The sequence below is a fragment of the Cololabis saira genome, chromosome 15 (assembly GCF_033807715.1).
Source record: "Cololabis saira isolate AMF1-May2022 chromosome 15, fColSai1.1, whole genome shotgun sequence".
NCBI classification, from domain to species: Eukaryota; Metazoa; Chordata; class Actinopteri; order Beloniformes; family Belonidae; genus Cololabis; species Cololabis saira.
The window spans coordinates 33,788,640-33,803,894 of NC_084601.1; the positions used below are offsets into that span (position 1 = coordinate 33,788,640).

Sequence of the window (15,255 nt, forward strand, 5' to 3'; positions counted from 1 at the left end):
AAAATAAAGAACTTTATCACAATATTCTAATTTTCTGAGACAGTCCTGTATATATACATGTGTGTATATACGTGTGTATATATATATATATATATATATATACATATACATACATATATATATATATATATATATATATATACATACATATATATATATATATATATATATACATACATATATATATACACATATATATACATATATATATACATACGTATATATATATATATATATATATGTATATATATATATATATATATATATATATATATATATACACATATACATACATATATATATATATATATATACATACATATATATATATATATATACATACATATATATATATATATATATACATATATATATATATATATATACATATATATATATATATATATATATATATATATAGTGCTTAGTGAAGCAACCAAGAATGTTAATTAACCTGGCATTGGCTAAACGACAATTTTTGATTTCAATTATTTAAAATCGCTTAATACGAACAAATCCACACATTTTTACTGTATTAATGACGGCAGGTGACCCGTTCACCTGGACGCAACAACAACACTTTTATGTCAATGACGTTTAACCACACTTAACTGCAGTCGAGGAAAAGTAGGAGAAGTACTTCACTTCACGTCGTAGTGAACCAGTAAAGGTACTTATTTAGTTTTTTAATTCCTTTTATGAAAGTTATTGACTCCAGTTAGTTGTCATTACTTTTTAGCACTTAGCTGCATCTTCCTTGAAAGGGTACGTTTGTCATCTGTCAACACTATTTGAAAGTATTTTCTTTACGTTACTTATACTAATTGTACTGTTATCTGATTTATGCTTCACTGCAAATATGTTTTGTAATAATTAAATGGCTGGTTGAGGTATTAAGAAAGAGAGACCTGCTGGGAAATATTACACTTCTCATTAACAAATACTAATGTGGATCTTTACTGCAGATTTTATTTGTCAGCCACACAAATCGTAATCAAACGATGAAAACCCCTGTGAGGTCAAAGGTGAGCCCATAATTAGCAGGTCTCTGGATAGTCTCCAAAAGTCTGTTTTTCAGGCGTAAAACTCGCTGAAATCAAAGTGACCTGTTGATCACATGTTGATCTTTGATCACTCACAAATCACGCGTGACTTAACAGGGTCAGGAGCGAAACACTTAACACCCGTTAATGAGGAGAAAGTCATCTCGATAACGCCTTTCCAACCTTGTTCTGCAACCGCAGACATCCAGAACCATCAGCAACGTGGCGTGTGATGCATCCTGTTCATATTTTTTCATCTATTCTATTCAAAGCTTTAACCATTGTCATCCAGCGCCACTTCTATGGTCACTATGGTTACGAGCCTGTGCATACGTGACATCCTGCTCGGCACCCCCTTAACCTCAGACGTGGCGGTGAAGCGCAGCGGCGAGGGAGGGGACGGGCGTGGAGGTTCGTTCAGTCCACCTTAACCTCAACGTTGCCGCCTTCTGCTTTCAGACACTTTTTAAAAGCAGAAATTCTGGTCGGGTTCTTCTGCTTTGCTCTACTGACGCATGCAGCTCAAATATATGAGTGATTTATGGCAACAAAATAAAATCAAGCATAAAACGTTTCATATGTGGTGTCATAATAATGATTAATTCACGTGTGCTACAACATGAACACATCCTATGTCCTCTAGATCAGTGTGTCCCAACCTGGGGTCCGGCCCCCCCCTGGGGGGGGGCGCAAAACTTTGTCTGCTTTGAAATTATGCAGTTGTAAAAATTATATTTGCGAATGAGTCATTCATAAGACATTGTTAGTAGGGCTGTTCGATTTTGCCCAAAAATAAAATCTCGATTTTTTTCTCTCAAAATCCGATTTTCGATTACGATTATTTTGTGAATTGACAAAAGGCAAAGAAATGATTTCAAATATGCTGTTTTCTTATTGAACATTTTCCCCAAAATGAATGAATAAAGTGCAAAACTCTGTAAAATAAGTTGAAAAAAGTTTTAAAAAATATAATAAAATATAAAGTTTTATCTCTGAAAAGAAAATCAGCAAATCAGCACTTGCAGACATACAGTAAGTTATATTTCCAATTAAAAAAAAAAAAAAAAAAAAAAAAAAGTGAAAAATCGATTTTACGAGTTTCACGTTTTAACATCGTTCTAATTACATAATCGCGATTACGATTTAAAATCGGTTAATCGAACAGCCCTAATTGTTAGGAATAATTTATGAATGTCTTGAATATGTTTTGTGTTTTTTATACACTGGTGACAAACACGGGAAATGATTTCATTCCTTATTATTATATCATTACTCAACATTTAATCTACTCCGACAGGTTGTTAAAGGAAAAATGTAAAAAATGTTGGTCTCATATTAAAAGAGACATTTTTCAGAAATATTTTTACGTCCTTTTATGTCCTTTTGTGCGTATTTTATACATTGGTGGCATTGGAGAAAAACAAAGTCATATGTATACAGAGTAAACCAATTGATAATAATAATTAATTAATGTTCATTTTTTCAATTAAAGACTATTTTGGTGCTAGTACGTACGGGTTGGGGGGCCCGGCTGGTCTTAGACACAAGTAGGGGGGGAAACAAGGAAAAAAGGTTGGGAACCAATGCTCTAGATCAGGGGTATTCAATTGGCGGCCCGCGGGCCACATGCGGCCCGCCAGGAGCTTTTATGTGGCCCCTGGTCATATTTCAAAAAAGGGGTTGTTTGTTGAAAAAAAAAAAAAAAAAAAAAAAAAAAGAATTATTTCAGATTTTTTGCCAGTGTTGCACAGTGTTAATGTTTGTGACATTATTATTAACCTCCGTTGTACAGAGGACTTGTTGACATCATTAGGCTTCTAGGATTGGCCTGACATTTTTTTCATTTGAATAAGTGAGGACTTTGCATTTCAGATGAACTTCTAAGCCTCCTATAATTTCCTGTGATTGTTTTGTTTTGCTGATATAATGCACAGATGTGTCATTAATAAAGGAGCTTATGGTTAATATTTTAGTTGCTTATTTATAACATCAAACTGGCTACTATGGACTGAAATGCTTGTGCCCAATGCTTAATATAATATTCAAATAAGGAAATCTTGGTGGAAAGTGGTGCTTTGTCATTATGGCGTGTTTTATTAAAAGTAGGTCAATGTCAATTTCATTAAGTTTGCACAATGCATGGTTTCAAAATGAACTTGCATTTAAAATAATATTTCTATTTTTGAATATTATATTTAACATTCACAATGACTATATCTGGAGACAATTAATACATAATTCATATGTAAACTAGATATATTCAAATGTATAGTACAAATGTATTATATTTACATAAGTCTTCGTCTTTGAGTGCAAAATACCTTTTGAAAACCCCCAAATTTTCAAATTGTGCGGCCCACTCCATACAGTCCTTTTGCAGATGTGGCCCCCGGCCGAATATAGTTGAATACCCCTGCTCTAGATGATGGATGTGAACATAGTTTATCATAAGAATTGAGTCAGTTTTAACAATGTAGACCAAATTGCTGAAACGCATCATCCTACATCCTGTAAAATTTGGTTTCAGACTCCTCTCTCCACGTCATTCTGAGTAGTCAGCGTATCCTGAAACGCTCTCTCGGTACCTTCAGCTACATTTTCTACCCACTGACAGTTTTCGCGGTGGCCTGCGCCTCCATAATGAATTTCGCCCCCCCCCTCCCAAAGGGTTTGAGCCGTTGTTCTGTTGTTTCCACATTAATATTGTTTTCATGATATTAACCCACAAGTTTAGAGGACTTTATTTAGTCCTCCTTCCCGTCAAGCGGCTTGGGACGCGTTGGGCCAGATAACACAACCATTAGACTGGAAACTAATATCTGCACAATAATTTGGACAAGCGTTTTATTCCTCCCCCGAGTCAGCTCAGAGTTCAGGTTCAGTCACCGAAGGAAAAAAAAAACTGAACAAAACAAAAAAAAAAACCCCGGCATGAACCTGCTTTGACAGCACATCCTTGTGGCTGCTGTTGATGTCATCAACTCTGCAACAAAGCACTTTTCAGACTTCAGACTGAAGGTAAAGGTTAAATATGTCTTTTTATTTCCAAATGTAAAATACTTAAACCACGTTTAGTCATTATAGTGAAAAATGCTCATCAGGTACATTGAAAATAAAAGTGTACCTAGTAAAATGACTGGCGAGCGTTTACGTTTTGGTCCTCTTAGGCCCACACAAAATACCCTAAAAGGTTTTATGTAACAAAAGCAATGTGCTGACCTGTTTTACTGTCTTTCCGGAGTAAAATTTGTTGTACAAGTCACAGTGTCCTGCACACAGAAGGGGGAGGTAACAGTATTCTGTGAACCCCTCTCTGCTCCGTGATTTTGGTTTATAATACCGCTTCGTGTACGTAAACCGACACTCCACCGAAGTGAAAAGCAGCAAAGCTCCCACCACGGATTCGGCCTCAGCCCTGTGATCCCTGTGTGAGCCCTTAGACCACCGCCTGGCCGCGGAGGATGTGCCACGAATGTTCCTGGATGGCTCAAAGCTGCAGCTGCAGCCCGCTTGGCGTCCCCTGGGGGGGGGGTTATTAATCATTTTTAATGTTAATATATGAATTAAGACGCATTTTCAAAAACTAGTGAACTTGACGGGGCCGAGTCGGAGTGGGGAGGCTGCGATGAAGACACCTGAGCTTTAATAAAGCAGTTAAATACACAAATGCTTCATGATGTTGTCAGTACTTTCCCCTTTGCATGCCACTATGCTTGACATTATTATTATTATTATTATTATTATTATTATTATTATTGTTATTATTGTTATCATTATTATTGTTATGATATTATCATTATCATCATAATCATAATCACTATTATTATTATTGTTTTTATCATTATTGTCATCATCATTATTGTTATTAATGTTATTATTATCATCATCATCATCGTTATTATTATCATCGTCAACATCATTATTATCATTCTTATCATCATCATTATTGTTATTATTATTATTGTCGTCATTATTATGATCATCATCATCATTATTATTATTATTATTATTATTGTTATTATTGTTATTATTATTATCACTCTCAGCTAAGAACATGTTACCCATGACTGACCGTTTACACAGGTTAAAAGATACGGATGTACCAGACATCGGTCACGCTGGAAAAACTGAAGGTAAAACTCAAGCAACGTGCCTAAAAACACTAAAAATACTGATAATGGAACACTTTTGCCTGTAGCTTGTCTGTACTCCAGCGCTAACCCAGTGCTAACTATTATTGACAATCGGTACCAATCAGGTACCAAAGATTACTGGTGCTCGGTATCCGTTCCTATTACTGACTCGAATGAAAAGGATGACGACGAGGTCTAATGAGCTGACGATGTTTACAACCGAGGAAAGACGCCAGAGAGAGGAAGACAGATGCTTCTGACAGCCGACTCTGAGCTCAGGCTGCAAGGGTCCTGACAGCTTGTTTACATTGATTCTTGCAGACAACATCAGAAGTGCTCAGAGCCACAGAAACCAGATTTCCTTTTTTCCCCCAACCCATTGTGCACCAACATTTTTAAAAGATATTTGGTAATATATGTGTTTCAGACTGTATGGATAATGAAGTTCTTAATATATAATAACATTTTAACTGAACAACACCCATTTCAACAAAGTACATGGCTATAATACCTGCCAGCAAACCGGTTGTGGAGCTCGGCGTGCTGTTGACTGTTGAGGCTGTTGGAGCGCTGGTCCATGAGCCAGCCCACATCGACCTCCAGCACTTTACTCTTGTTGTTGATGACGGCTGCTTCCTGGCAGCGTTGGATGATGCTGGATGGAGTGTTCTCTGGGGAGCTCACAGGTTTCCCACCCTGGCCTCCGTTCAATCCATTTTTGTGAAAAAGTTCTGTCAACTCCATGCCGCCGCTCTGCAGCCGGGTGTCGGTGAACCAGCGACTGAGTTCAGAGCGAGCCAGTCCCATCTGACCCTCCAGTTGGCTGAACTCCTCAAGGGAAGGCCACTGCGTTTGAGCAAAATCGTCCTTGAGGAGCGCCAGGGATCGACTGTCCGGAGGCACTGAGCAGGAATTCGAGTTGGGAATGGAGGGTGCAGTGGTGCTGGGAGCATTGATGGAGAGGGGGTGCAGCGGTTGGGGAGGGCTTTTAAGACTGCCCACACTGGTGCTTGTTTTGTGAATCCCATTCATCTGTTGAGTCTGGTGCTGCTGGTGTAGCTGTTTTTCACTTAGGCCAGCCACACCACCGATGCCCATCCTCTTAGTGCCCATGGAGTTGAGAAGGGCTTGTTCGAGGTTGTCCCGGAGTGCGCGGCGCTCCGCAAACCAGCTCTCTATTTCCTGATGAGACAGGCCAGTAGCTGCTACCAGGTAGTCTACATCGCCGTGGGAAGGAAAGCTGTTTCGCAAGAAATTCTCCTCTAAGATCTTGAGCTGTTTTGCTGTTTTTCCTTTCATTCTTTCCAGCAAAGGGAACTGGGTCAGCACCGAGGTCTTTTGCTGAAAATCTGGTTTTTGGGCTGCTGGCGTCTCTCCAACATCCAAATGTATGATTCCATTATTGTGAGCGTGGGATGTCTGATCCTGGGACCGTTTACCATCCAGAAATGGCGACCCATTGGCCTCCGCCAGAAGACTGGCGACCGTATCGCCTCCAGGATAGCTGGCCTTCACCTCCAATCCTTGCTGCTCCTTTGATGCCTTGCTATCCAGAGGGAACCCTTGAATCTGGGAAGGGCCTTTAGCTGGAGTGCGAACGGACTGGATAATGGTTGGCCTCCTTATCTGTGAGTTGATGAGTGGGGGAGAGCTGGGCAGATTCAGATCGGAAGCTGGCAAAGTGTGGGTGTTGGCATGTTTCTCTTTGGAAATGATGGGCCCGCTGCGGGGAACAAGGAACGTGTTTTTAAATGATGGTGCAAGGATGGGTGGAGGAACTATTGTTGGCCGCGTTAAGGACTCTGGAAACATAATGGAGGGCAGAGAGACCATTGGCCTGGTTTTGGGATTTCCTATTGCGGTGACATGTTTCCCTTTGGATGATGAAGATGACGACAACGATGACAATGACGGTAGTAAAGGCACAGCAGCGGATGGCCTCTTCATTTCTGCATTAACCAAAGGAGCTGCTACAGGTCTCTTCATCTCTGAGCGTACTGGAGGTGGAGCCATTGGGAAGCGGTCTTTCTGGGGGGGAGGAGGAGGAGGGGGAGCCATTAGGACCTTGTCTTTTGGGTCGCCGGAATGGGGAGCAACTGCCATAATGGGCCGCTTGGACTCCGGGCCGAACACTGATGTGAGATGCGTCGGCAGGGATCGTTTTAGGGTGTGGCTGGAACCAGCTGGGACTCCGATGGCAGATTTTGTAGTAGTGACGACGCTACACCCGTTGAACGCAGTTGTCCGGACGTGACATGGATGTCTGACTGTCGTGTGGACAACGGGCTGCTTGGAGGCTTTGGTGGACGACTGAGAAACCGGGCTTGTAGGCATGCTGGTGAATGTGTGATGGGCAGGGGGGATGGAGCCGTTGAACATTTTCTTCCTGGCTTCTTCCACCTCCTCTGGGGACCAGGTGATGCCTTGCTTCAGCCGTTGGGTGGTGAACCAAACTTTGATCTGTTCCTCCGGGTGCTTGGAGGCCGCTGTCAGCCACGACAGCTCAGCATGCGTCGGATAAGGGAATTTATTGAAAGAGGCGATCAATGTCAGGTTGTCATCTAAAGAAGGGTTATATTTGGTAGTGTTCAAGGGAACAGCTATTTTTGGTACAGAGTTAAAGTTGGGTGGGCGCTGGAGCATCGGGGAGACATGGGAGAGCCCTTGGAGGATGGTGGGTTCAGGTATGATGACGGTTCCATTGATGTTCAGCGCTGTGATTTGATCCTTCTGGATCAGGCTGTCCAGCTGGCTTTTTAGCGCAGACCCTCCATAGAGGGGCTGCATGTTACCTGGGGTTTTCACCGTGGTAGATATGCAAGGTGGAAACACAGGGCTGATGTTGCCTTCACCTTGTTCATTTGTCATTTCGCATTCAGTTGAATTGTCTTTGCCTTCGATTGTCTGCTCTAAGATAGTCTGATTGTTCATTTTTAGTCTCTTGAACTTGAAGTTCGTTTCGCCCGGGTGCCGGCTCTCGTTGTGCTCTGTGAGCGAGTCAAACTTCTTGGTGTTGAAGTTGCACACAGCACAGAGGTACAGTGGATTCAGAATGACATTAGGGTGGCTGCAGTCCACGTGCTCCTTAAAGTCATTCAGGTTCTGTGTTGAAAATGGGCAATATTTGCACTCGTAGCCTCTCGGCTGCTTCTTCTGGCACGCCTGGTCAGATTCTTTGTCTTTCTTGTCTTTTGCCAGTCTGGCTACGACCTCTTCAATGACAGGGGTTTGGTCTCCTTTCCCAGACCGCCCCCCTTTCCCTTCTTCCACCGGTTTTAGAAATGTCTGCTGGTCTGGGTCCACTTGATTCTCCGGCCGTGAGTCTTGGCTGTTTTCTGCAGATTCGGACTGTTCTGACACGACGTCGCCCGGCAATGCTTGGATGTCCATGACCTCCTCCGGGTCGTCCTGCTCATCAGGCAGGTCGTTGACGACCCGGACCATGCAAGGGGTGGAGGACTTTCTTCGACTGGACATAATGGCTGCAGCTGGTTATGGCGTTGCTGGTGTTGCTGATTGTATTGACGATATTGTGGTTTCTGACAGGTGCTGCTGCTGGTGGTGGAGGACGTCAGGGCGTCGGCTTTCAAGCGAATCTTACTGGGGTGGATTGTAGCTGATGAGTGTGGATCCTTGTGGGTGAGTGGAGTTGGAGTCTCCAGCGTGTGAGAGGGAGGGCGAGAACCGGCTGACGGCGTGGGCCCAGGACCGGTTGTGCAGTGGCGTCTCCCGCTCACTGGCAGTGTCAGCTACCGACCTGGGCGTCATGGGAGGGCATCACAGACAGCAGGGGCGCTCAAGCTGCAGGAAGACAAGCAGAGGGAGATCATTACGTTTTTAAATTGTTTGCATTCAGCTGTGTACAATATCTAATATATACAATTCCGTCAGTTCAATAACTTTGGTGAAACAGCTGTTGAATAATAAACCTGGGAATAATTTCTATCAAAACTTAACGAGAAGGACGTTGAAATATTGAATCCACGTTGAAGCCTGACCTTTAAATTACACAAAAAGCGGTTGGCGACAAACAGCATATGTTGATTCAACATTAATTAGACTTTGGCATTAAAATTCAACCGCAAAACAACATTGATTCAGTGACATCTTTTCAACATTGGTTAATTGGTTGGAATTGGATGATTGTTTAATGGTTGCTCCACCATCAATCCCCGACCTTAACGGAAAACCAACCTTTTTGACCATAATTCAATACTGAATTAACATCTTTTGCTATCTGAGTTTGCTCTACCGACGCAGCTGTTGTTTTTAATAAAAGAGTGAAACCTTTTACACAACGAGACTGTCTGGGAGCGCGACTGGAAAAATGAAAAAGAACTTGATTTATTCTAACTATTTTTAACAAACACCATTAAGCAGCCACAGAAAGCTAACAAAAAAGAAAAAAGAAAAGAGACAAATGGCTTAACACCAGAGTGGTTACAGATTAATTTCCGTGTGGATTTGACTTATTATCGTCATTTGTCTTTTGTTTAGTGCATTAAAGTGTCCATTGCATTGCTAATATCTTGTGAATCAATTTATTTAGTAAAAAGAAAACCCACCAATGTATTAGATGTATGACAGCTGTACTCGACCTGCAGATCCACAGTCTGGCCTGAATATATTCAGCGACACAATTTCTTTTTGGTTTAAGCTGATTACTAAAAAACCCACAGAAGTTCGTTATGTAATGAATATGGGCTTCGAGTGCAGCTTCCATTCAGGGGTATTCACGTCCAAATTAGAGGGAGGATTTAGGGAGGAAAGCTTTTTAATATGTAGAACTTTTATTCTTTAAAAGGTTCAAATGTAAGGTGCTGGCAGGCGTCAGCTTTTCTTTCTTTCTTAAGCTATTATTATTTATTTTTACATTCAGAAAGAAGGAAAAGTCTGGAGATGATTGCAAGTCGGTCATTTTCATCAAGTCATTAAGCAAACACTTATATCAAACCCTTAGAAGTGAAGAATGACGTTAACATTATGGTTAGAAACTCTGCTATAAGCATCGAGCTATTGATTTAAAGGATGGAGACTAATTTAAAAGCACCGAGTACAAGTCAGACATATTTTGCTGAAGGTGTTGGGAAGAGAGGGTTCCGGTCAAACAGCCGTTGTTGCTCAGGAAGTTTCTCAAAGAGTGAACTGACCTGGAAGAATCGAAGTGGCAGCTGTTAAAAGAGCTGGTCAAATTCTTTTAATGCTCAGGAATGGAAATTCAGAGCTCCCCTAATTACCGTCTTAAGATTAGGACACACTGGACGGGCCGTTAAGAAAGGAACTAGGTCTACCGTTTATCCAAGACTAACTCTATCTATCCATCTATCTATTTATCTATTCATTCCTGTGCCATTACGCTGCCTCTGAAAGATGCTTTTGATTTTGATTTTTTTTTTTTCATTTTAGCCATAAGTGTCGACCAAAAACTCTCTGTCAGCTGTTGCCTTTAAATCCTTAGAAATAACATTTTTAAACATGAATATTTTGTTTATGGCGATGGGAGTTTGGAGTTTAAGTATCTCGTTCGTGACTGAGGGACGAAGGGAAACGGGAGATGGACAGACGGACCAGTGCAGCATCTGCAGGGGTGCCGTCGCCGGACAGGTGAAGAGCTACGCCAGTTTACCAGCTCATCTTCGTTCCTAGTAGGGCTGTTCAATTTTGCCCAAAAATAAAATCTCGATTTTTTTCTCTCAAAATCCGATTTTCGATTACGATTATGATTATTTTGTGAATTGACAAAAGGCAAAGAAATGATTTCAAATATGCTGTTTTTTTATTGAACATTTGCCCCATTGGGCTTTAAGTGCAAACTTTGCTCTTATTAAACCAAAAATGAATGAATAAAGTGGAAAACTCTGTAAAATAAGTTGAAAAAAAAGTTTTAAAAAATATAATAAAATATAAAGTTTTATCTCTGAAAAAAAAAATCAGCAAATCAGCACTTGCAAACATACAGTAAGTTATATTTCCAATTAAATAAAAAAGACATTTTCTAATTAAACTAAACTGGGTCTTTGCATGCTAAATAATGATGCAACCCATGAAGGAGGTAGAGGTGTGTAATGTCAGTCATTACATTTGCTGTTCACATTTGCAAGTTTTTTGCAAGGAACACGAGCCGGTCTATGGCATCTGGCTTGAGGGATGCCCGGTGGCATGTTACAACGCCCCCTCCTACACTAAAGAGCCTCTCCGATGGGGCACTTGTCGCAGGTATTGAGAGGTATTTCCATCAATCATTAATATGGTATCAATCATTAATATGTGTGCAGACAAGGTTTAAAAAAAAAAAAAAAAAAAAAAAAAAAAAAAAAAAAAAAGTGACGAAGGGAAACGGGAGATGGAAAGACGGACCAGTGCAGCATCTGCAGGGTTGCCGTCGCCGGACAGGTGAAGAGCGACGCCACGTTTACCAGCTCATCTTCGTTCCTAGCCTCACATATGATCACAAACCCATAGAGGCTCGTTTCTCTTTTGGGCACTGTAGCAGGGCGAGTGCTACCGGGGCCGAACGAAGGATGGAGAGACACGGAGTTTCGTGCAGACCCTTTTATTATACCATAAAACACCGCCAACACGTGCAGAAGCACCTTCACACAGCTTCTCAGGAGCTCTTGCTGCTGTGCAGCTATGCCTTATGAAGGCTGGCAGAGTGGAGAGGCTGATTGGGCCCACCTGTGCCCTAATCAGCCTGAGTGGCTGCAGCTCCTCCACCCTGCCACACACCCCCAACGCCAACCTCGAGCTGGGGTCCGTCCGGCCGAGCCTACTCCTCCCCCCCCCCCCTCGGAGCGGGAGAGGAACCCTCCGGGCTTCCTGGTCGGGGTGGTCGCCCCCGGCGTCGGCCCGCCCGCCGTGGAGGATGCGCTCGGGGCCGGGCCCATGGTGGCCTCGGGCCACCTGGTGCGCGCACGACTGCCTCCTTCACCTCTGCGACGCAGCCCTGCGCGGGCTGCTGGTCCGCCTCCAGGACCGCCTCTTCCCCCACACTCTGCTCTGGCCGCAGGTCCGGCCCCGTCTCCGCGGGACCCGCCGTCGCTGGCGGCTGCGCCTCCGAAGCCGCCTTCCCCGCCAACTCCACCTCCGCCTCCGTCCCGGGAGCCGTCGCCTGGCGGCCCGCAGCCACTGCCTCACGGCCGGTCGGCTGCAGCGCCACCAGCGCTGCCGCGGCGAACCTCAGACGGGGTGCAGGGATGGGTCGCTCCGCGGGTCCCGCCGCCTCGGGAGCCGTCGCTTGGCGGCCCGCAGCTTCTGCCTCCCGGCCTCTCAGCTGCGGCGCCGCCAGCTCCTCCCGCGTTGCTGCGGCGGCCCTCAGACGGGGTGCAGGGGTGGGTCGCCCCGCGGCCACCAGGGCTTCTATGGCGGCCAGCTGCCGCTCGCCCTGGTCCCGGAAGGCGGCCGCCATGCCCGCCATGGCCCGGGCGAGCGTGTCCAGGGCCCGCTCCATGCCTCTCTCCTCCATCCTTCGCGCCCCACGTTGGGCTCCAGATGTAGCAGGGCGAGTGCTACCGGGGCCGAACGAAGGATGGAGAGACACAGAGTTTCGTGCAGACCCTTTTATTATACCATAAAACACCGCCAACACGTGCAGAAGCACCTTCACACAGCTTCTCAGGAGCTCTTGCTGCTGTGCAGCTATGCCTTATGAAGGCTGGCAGAGTGGAGAGGCTGATTGGGCCCACCTGTGCCCTAATCAGCCTGAGTGGCTGCAGCTCCTCCACCCTGCCACAGGCACGCTCTGGTGAATTCATATTTGAACTCCTGACACAGAAGGCTGTACACATTAAAAAGCTGTAATTTCTAAAGCCTTTCATTACAACGCTGTAAAAAAAAAAAAGTTTCCCCAATTCCCCAAACATTCGTCCGCGTTTACCCGACTCTAATAGACAAGTCATTTGTATTCACTGCTGTGTTTCCGTGAACCCGGACGACATTAAAAGGGAAGAAAAGTCAGAGAAATGTACATTCCTGAAAGTTTTCTCTTTGTAAAAACACACAGAGTCAATGCAATTAATTCCTTCCCACTCCTCCTCTCTTTTTAAAGTCCGGACCTGAGTCCTGTCTGTGCTTTTTCTAAGTCAAGTTTGATCAGATGCTGAAAATGACAGCGCTTTCTGACAGGACTTAAAAACGGAGGGATTCTGACTGGTACCTAAAAGAGAGATACTGTACCATTTAAAAAAAAAAAAAAAATACGAGTGCTCCTTAATGAGGACACACTGTTCGGGGCCATTCACATGAAAAAGCAATAAATTTAAAGACTCCATGGAAACTACAGAAGACAAAAAAAAAGTCTCCAAACTCCAAACCCCATTAAAAAGACATTAGGAGTATTTCATAGATTCGGGCAAAGACATCTTCACAGGATAATTACCCCGTAATCATGTAATAAGAGAGACTCGGTGATGAGATCTCCTGACAGCCATCAGCCACACAATGGAAGAGGGACCGAGGTGAGAACAGGTGGGGTGGGAACGAGGAGGCAAACGGGGCGACAGGTACGCGCAGATATGGTAAAAGTGGGTTTAAAGGGGGCCGATATAAAACGGCAAATCAAGGAGTGTGAAAAACGAGAGCAAAGAAAGAGAGAGAGAGAGTAAAATGATGAGGAAAAAAAGAGTTAGAGAAGGAAAAAGGGGAAATAGAAGGAAGGGAGAGTCTGAAACCTCCAGGTTAATAAAAGAGATCAGCCACGAAGCAGAATACGTTTAACTAGGCCATACCCTCGCAGACACAAAGAGAGAGAGAGAGCAGAGGAAGGATGGAGGAGACAAGTGGAAAAATGGAAGCAGATAAACATAAAGAGAGAGAGAGAGAGAGAGCAGAAGTTTTAAAGGAAGCCCATAAGGCAGGTGGAGGATGAGAAAGAAAGTATAAGAGGCCAAATCAAAAGCAAGAAGACAATGACAGACGAGGATGAGCAGGGAAAAGCTTAACGGGTAATAAAATGAGGTTTTGGTGCAACTTCTATCCGGGAGTCTGAAAAGGTGCCATGATCAGTGGGGGGGCGGGGCTTGGTGGGCGGGAAGCATTTGCCAGAAATATAAAAAAAAAAAAAAAAAAAAAGGATATCTGAACACTTAAAAGCTTGCCCAATACTAATTATTTGTCCCATGTGTGTTTTAATGTTGGACATATTTCATGCTCCCGGTCTTGATCAGTTGCTCATCTGCCGCGCCGGAGATGTGTTTTATCGCTGCAGAGAAAGCCGAGCCCGCCTTGAATCGCTGCGCTGTGCAGCGAGACCGAACTAATCCGACGTTATTATAAATCTCATGCATTTACATTGCTGCTTACTTCCTGCTTTAACTAATGGCGTTGCCTCATAAAACAAGCATAAAAATAAAAGCGCTCCTGTCTGCAGGTAATTGATTAGCTGATTAACTGAGTGACAAAAGAAAAAAAAAAAAGCTACTCACAAACACTGATTTTACCACAACCTTTATCGGAAGGGACCCGCGTCGACATGTCCGATCCAGACTAGGGATGCAAATTATCGATTGTTTCATTAATTGACAGTTGATAACCTTATCGATCGATCATCGATTAGTTGATAAGCGGCATTTTTCCCCCATCTGAGATACAAACATAATTTTTTTTGCTTATATAAAATACAAAGGACATTTAATGTATTCCTTAATCAAATATTTATTTGATACAAAAGTAACAAAAAGACATTTTTGTACCACAAGGAATATAATATAAAGTGCACTTCAAGGCTATTAGTAGTAGCAGCAGCCATAATAGTGTCATTTGTGTCAAGCAAATTTTAAGTTCTAGTTACGTTTTAAGTTAGAGTTTCTGCAGTGTTCAAAATAAAATTATGAGCCCTGCTGTATTGGAGCACATTTTCTTTTAGTTAAAACTGTAGCGGGGACAGATGTTTAGAGAAACCTATGTATGTACCGGGTGAAGGCTGATTTATGGTTCCGCGTTACAATAACGCAGAGCCGCCGCCGTATGCTACGGCGGCGGCTCTGCGTCGATTTAAGGCGGAACCATAATTCAGGCTTTAGGGGGACATATCGGAGAACAACCAGAAGAATATAGAGTGGATTAAAAATAAAAGTTAAGCA

At 43.2% G+C, this 15,255-nt stretch overlaps 1 protein-coding gene across 2 annotated transcripts in view; it reads right to left on the reverse strand.

Annotated features, from left to right (window-relative positions):
• LOC133460707 (zinc fingers and homeoboxes protein 2-like) overlaps positions 1-15,255 on the reverse strand; it is a 191,570-nt gene that overhangs the window by 18,601 nt on the left and 157,714 nt on the right. For both annotated transcript variants that reach the window (XM_061741441.1, XM_061741442.1), the window contains exon 3: positions 5,688-8,977. In XM_061741441.1, coding sequence (XP_061597425.1) covers positions 5,688-8,653 — 2,966 coding nt within the window. In that variant the 5' untranslated portion in view covers positions 8,654-8,977. The remainder of the gene's footprint in view (positions 1-5,687; positions 8,978-15,255) is intronic.